At 44.3% G+C, this 6,551-nt stretch overlaps 1 protein-coding gene across 1 annotated transcript; it reads left to right on the forward strand.

Annotated features, from left to right (window-relative positions):
• Nucleotides 1-3,351: 3,351 nt before the first annotated feature.
• On the forward strand, nt 3,352-4,302 carry LOC138579758 (taste receptor type 2 member 40-like). The gene has a single exon (XM_069649992.1). It carries the CDS (start codon nt 3,352-3,354, stop codon nt 4,300-4,302), a length of 951 nt encoding a protein of 316 aa, XP_069506093.1.
• The last annotated feature ends 2,249 nt before the right edge of the window (nt 4,303-6,551 follow it).

Genomic DNA, 6,551 nt, shown 5'->3' on the forward strand with positions numbered 1-6,551 from the left:
TGGCTGAAATTTTGCAAACAAAAAAGTTTGTCATGCCCAGTGAAAAAGAAATATATATATATATATATACAGACAAGGGACACTTCTCACGGTAAATAAATCAAAAGAAGTTGACCAAGAAAAGTTTAAATATAAGAGCACAGGGTAAATGTTCAATGTAATCCATACCCATCTAGGGAGAGATGCCCAAGGTATTGCATTGGGACATATCCCCACATGGATTTGCCATTGATATCAACACAATCCTGGGTCCACTCATTTCGATGTAGATGTCCTCAGTAGGTGGAAATTGAGTCAGGCACTTAGAAGTGTGAGTCTCTACCTTTCTGGCTGGGTGGCGTGTCAAGGATTGCCATCTGGCAGTGTGTAGAAGCCCTAGATTTTTGAGTTTTATTAATGATAAAATGATTTGGGTATTTTTACCATCTCAGAAAGGATGGTTTGCTAACCAAACCCACTTTCCCTAAACGCAGGCCCAAAAGCATAGCATACACCGGTGCCCTGCTGCAGTAGTATCCACATCTGCAGCCCCTGCTCTCCAGCGTTGCACAGATCAGGTTCAGAGGTCAGAGGCTGCACACCAGAAAGCATTTCAAGCTGCAGGTTGGGGAAGTGGCGTACTAAGGATAGCCAGGGAACACGGTGGGCTTCAGAAAGGATTCCCCCATTTTACTTTTCTGGGGCTTTTCTCTCCTTCCTGTCCTCTCCGCTTCCTGTGGAACATAGAACTCTCGGTATGACATCAGCAGGCAAGGGACACTTCTCTCAAGGATGGTGATTGGACCTCTCTAAATGAGGTTTACTTTTCTCCAATCTCCTGTGTCCTTTTGCGCACAAAAGGGGGTCCTCCACTCCTTCTTTGATTCACTTTTGGACCGTCCAGGACATATTAAAATAATTCATTTGGACAGATTTTGGGAAAATTGATCTTTAAAAATCACTCACTCAGTAAATTGAAGACGTGCTCCAAGGCAGAGGCAAGATATGACCCCAGTCCCCTCCCAGTGCACATTGGGGGTGACATTGATGAGGCATGCCTCTCTGTTTGCATAACTCTCTAAGCTGGGAACACAGAACCTGAATGGACACACCTTTTCCGAGTGTCTCACTGCATCCTGAGAGCCAGAACATCCAGGATCCCTGATTTCGCCACTCAAACGGATTTTAGCTCATTTCGAACCATGTTCGACACCTTCAAACCAACGAGACCCATTGGTTCTGCCTTTGGGACTCACACGAACTTTGCAGCACTGTTGCTTGCAACCATCAAACTGGCTCGATGTCACATCACTCCAGCAGAGCCTTGTTACCCATCCAGTTCGAGCGCCAGTACATGATGCAGATAACTTTGAGCCACTGTGCCATTAAACCAAAGATCGGACCGCCTGTACTTCACATTGCAGCTCAACTCAAACCACTGGATCACTGCCTTATTCATTGAATCGAAACAGCAGTACTCATCTTCACGAACCATGCTCCATCGTTGAACCATTTCTGGTGGCCCATTGACTTGCATCTCTATACACAGCCTTCGATCACTAGAACCTAAATTGACGCTGACTCGCCACCTGGCATAAAGTTGACTGAATGCCTTCAAATCACAAAACACAACAGCTTGAAGTCTGGTCTGACACCATTGAGCCACCTAAGCATTGGAATCAGGTATTGTCAAGAGACCCTATCTGTATGGTCCACCTTTGGGGTCCTAGTGACTGGTTAAATCCCTTGTGCACTTGTTTCTACCACAAACATAGGGGGTCATTACGACCCGGGCGGTAGGGGGTTAACGGGGCCGGTAGAGCTGCCGGCCCCATTAACCCCCTACCACCTCATTAACCAGGCGTCCTTAGCGGGTCCCGTGAACATTCCAGGATGCAAACAGCGGCCCGTCATTAACGGGCCCGTTGTTTGCATCCTCCCCATTCCCATTGAGCCCTATGGGGGCTCGAATGGGAATGGGGATGTACAGGGTCTGGGTTCCTGGAATGGGGAAATACTGTGCCCTCCAAGGTCGGAATGGGCCGGTATTTCCCAATTCCAGGAACCCGGACCCAGTACCCGAAATGGGGGTAGCCATGCCGCAAATAGCGGCATGGCTACCTCCAGGGTCGTAATGACCCCCATAGTCTTTTAAATACCGTTGTTGCATTTCTTTCCTTTCTCTCCCCAGCCAAAGTATCCAGAGAGAGATTATACCTTCCTGTTCTGCATTTTCTTTCTTCATTTACAGAGGATTGTATTGTGTTTACAATTGTTGTATAATTGATTTGTTTGGTTAAAGGATATATTGTTTGATAATCTTAATTTGACTTTCTTTTACTTTCGAACTGTTTTGCTGCTGATGTGTGTGTTGCTATTGTCTCACATTCACGCACCTTGTGAGAATGTAGCCTTCCCTCGGACCGCATTCGCACAAAAGGCGACGCAGGTGCATGTCTTGGCTGTGCCTGTTCTACATGTATGATTGGAATCAATGTTGATTTGTAGATGGGTGGGACTGTGTAAGTGGGTTAGCCCCTACTCATCCTTGCACTGGTGTGCTGCAAGAGTCTTTTTGTAACACACTTGCTCCAACATCGTTTTTAAAGTGTTCCAATTTATGTCATTTATGATATTGTGCTGAGCTCTTATAATGTGAGCTGCTATAACAAGGCAACAGTGCCCCAAGAACCCCTCTGGAACCAATTTGTACAAAAGGAAAGCGCTTTGCAACAGGCGAGCATCACTTGACCCTGGATTGTCTGCTTATCATTTGCCAAAACCTTTTCTATGGCAGCAGCAGGTACCCTCTGCTGCCTTTTTAATGACCCTTACCCATACCCTTCTTTCTGGCTGCCTTGGATCTGACACATACAATCTTTCTGCAAGGAACCAATACCAGAGCATTGCACCCAGCTAGGTCACTGGGGGAGGCTTGCATCGAAAGGTTTATGTGCATTGAACCATCCCACCCCTTGGTGATCTATATTGATCTGGTGGTTTTCAAGCAATGTTTATTGGAAAATCCCAATGTACAGACTCTCCATAATATGCAAAGATATCAACAGAAATGTGCCTGTGATTTCCCTTCATTATATTTGCATCGTGGGCTGTGAATTTCAAGGTCCACAAGCCATGTGCATGTACCTCAATAAGCCACTGCAGGCTGTTAGAATTCAAATGGTGGCATCGCCATTTGCATCAGTCAAATGAATGCCCATGGTTTAGAAATATATAAGTTAACCTAGAAATGCCCCGTTGAACACTGGGTTGCCGTTGGTGGCAAACCTCCTAATCCTTTTCCTCTGAATCTGTTTGGAATACAGAGATCCGCTCTAAGCAGCTAATATAGGAGCATTGCTTGAGGCAACAATGATGACATCTGCCGATGTATTCGAGCTGGCTTTCAGTGGACTCTTCTGCTTGACTGGACTGTTGGGAAACACCTTCATTGTCGCTGTGAATATAATGCCCCGGATCAACAGAGTCAATGACCACCACTCCACTAATGTCCTCATCTCTAGTCTGGGAGTCACCAACATTTGCCTCCATTGTGTATTTGCTTCAGGCACTGTTCTGTTTGTTTTCTGGAAGGAAATGTTGCTTTTGGATACAGTCTTCAAGTTTTATTTAACTGCGGAGTCAATTTTGGGAGCCTCCAGCCTCTGGTTTGCCACCTGGCTCTGTGTTTATTACTTCATGAAGATTATCAATGCCAACCACCCATCATTCATCCGTATAAAAGCCATATTTCTGAAGAATCTGCACTTTTTCCTCATTGGCTCAGTGTTGGTCTCCGTGGCAATCAGCCTCCCCATTAACTGTGGTGCGCACATGGTACCCCAGTACAACCCAAATTCGAATCTTTCAAAAGACATATCTTCTAATATCTCTGGTGATGGTGAAATGTTGGAATTGCGATTAGGAGATGGATGCTTCATCCTGATCATCATTCAAACCCTTTCAGCTTCTGTTGCCTTCCTGATATTCTCCTCCACAGCCGGGGCAATCATCACCTCCCTTTATAGACACATGAGGCGGATGGCACAGAATTCAGACACCTTCCAGAATCCAGATCTCAGGGCTCACTTGGGGGCTCTGAAGACCGTGACCATGCTCCTGCTCCTCTACGTCTCCTTTTCCCTGATGAAATGCCTGCTGTTTTTACAGGTTTTCCGTGTTCGCAGTTTAGGGTTTATAATTTGTCAAGCAGTCACCTTTGTCTTCCCTGCTTTGAGCTCCATCATCCTCATTCTTGGAAACTCTGCTCTCAAGAAGACCCTGACCAAGACTTTGCGTCATGTATTTTGCTGTAGAGCTTAAGGTACCAGACATACGCCTGGCACTTAACAAGATCATTATTTGTCTCTCATAAATGTAAAACTGGTGGATGTCACCTGTAGATGAAAATGACTCCCTGTCCAAAATTAAACGTATTTCAAGAATGTATAACCAATGATAAAGTCTATTCAGTATCTAAAATATCTGCATGAAACACCTTTAAGAGAAAAGGATGTAGACTTGCTCAGTAGCTTCAGCTGTTGAAGGAGGTGGGAGGGCAGGAGGAATGCCCTTCACATGTTGAGAGTAGTGGGGGGGCTAAAAAGTATCATATATGGAGCCTCATTGCAAGTTTGGTGGTAACTTGGCAGCAAATCTTCCCAGATGCCACCAAACTGTTTTACGGTTCCTGCCACTTGGTCTGGTGGTATTTCTGCTGGATTACAAGCGGCGGCGCTGCTGTAAATCCCCATTTTATTTAGTCCTTAGAACTCAATGGGACATTTTCACCAGAATTACCACAGCGGTAATTCTACATAATTTGTGACCAGAGGATAGCACAGGAGCAACTTGCTGGTCTTGGAAGAAAGACCACGCAGAGCAACAGAGGTTCGAATCCCAGACTCAAGCGCATTATAAAGAAAAGAAAATCAGCATTCCATCCAAAATGTGGCAGAAAGCTCAGGGTTTTACCTCCAGCGCATGGCTCGAGGTGAATCTTCCAACTTTCCTATAGTTGGGTGATGCGTGATGTAGCAGTATACGGTAATTCCGCGGCATTGAGCTGCACCACCCAACTTGTAAGTACAATTTGAATGTATTTGGCATTAGTTGTATATGCAAGGCAATGCCACATTTAACATGCCTCACTGTTTACACTGTTTTTGAATGTGTTGTTTGTAGAAGTAGACCATTCTGACAATTGAACATTTTGATTTGCATGCCATTATCTTTTTTGTAGCACATATTTTTAGTTTCTGTAAAGTTCTGTTTATTAGGTTAGTCACGTGTTAACACACACATGCTATGGAGGAAATGGTATTGGCGGCTATCTTCAAGACTTGGCAAACAAGATCCTATGAGAGAGATAGTTTATTGCATGAACACATGCTGTGTTCATGCACCCTAAGAATGGTACACATGGTTCATGCTCGTTTCTGAATAAAAGCTTATAAAACATTAACATGGAAATGCACACACCTGTATATAATGAAGGCTGTGTATGGGTGCTGCTGAATGTCCGGTACGCGCATATCACCCCACATGATTACACTGGGCTTAGCCTCTGGCTGGCTCTGACCCTGTGTTCCTGCCATCTTTAAAAATAGAAGAAGAGGAGTTGGGAGGAGGAGGAGTGCACCTATAGTGCAATCAGAGTCGGGCTCAAATCATGTCCAACAACAATCAGGCATTGCTGCCACTCCTTGTGGTGTTCCAGGGCTACCCCTCTACCTCTCTTGTGAACATGTGCCAGCAATTCACAAAAGAAAGTTTTGCAAATGGGATAATATGGCAACCGTGAGCAGCTGGAAAGTGCCTCGCTGCAAGTGCCTACTGCATGCTGACTGCATCAAGGCACTGGCCACACTCTATAAACCCAATGTCTTCAAAGCATTAACATCAGGAAAGACAATGTCTCTGGCTATGGACGATTCCTTTTTGAGACTGGTGTGAATTTGGACTCCCAGATTTGGTGTTTTCCAGCATCTTCAAGGTGACCTACACATCTGGCTTGCACACTCACAACGTCAGAAGTTCACCCCAGAGTGAGAATGCATTCCAGACTAGAGGTGCAGCAATATTCATGAATTCAAGTATCATGAGTCTTGCAACTACATGTTCACCCAAGGTACCCTTCCAGGCGGAACACAGACAGGTCCAAACTATGTGAATATCTATTTTCAGCATCCATAGAGCCATCAAGGTTTTCCTTCTTGTATACTATGGTTATGCAAACTGTTTGTGGTACCCATTTATCTTGTTAAGTTCTGGATAAAGTTTAGCACACATTAAGATGAAAAGGCACATACTTGTATGAAAAAAGGTCTATGCCATTACTTGTCTATAGACATTTTAGTAAGTGTAATCCCATGGTGTATGTTAGCCAATGGCCAAGCATGTTATCAAGTGACTGTCAATTATACTTAAGCTCGTTATTTCTATGTGATGAAAAAACACTAATAGATGTATTGTAGTTTCCATGCCATTTTCAGATGCAAAAATAACTAGAGCAAATTATATGTAAAGTATAAAGCTTTTCAAATAATTAAACCTTTGTTGCACTACAGAGA

This window comes from Ambystoma mexicanum, chromosome 3p (assembly GCF_040938575.1).
Source record: "Ambystoma mexicanum isolate Mex_15411 chromosome 3p, UKY_AmexF1_1, whole genome shotgun sequence".
NCBI lineage: Eukaryota > Metazoa > Chordata > Amphibia > Caudata > Ambystomatidae > Ambystoma > Ambystoma mexicanum.

Excerpts from the sequence above, each read along its gene's own strand:
- LOC138579758 (XM_069649992.1), top strand. The coding sequence starts at position 3,352 with ATGATGACATCTGCCGATGTATTCGAGCTGGCTTTCAGTGGACTCTTC.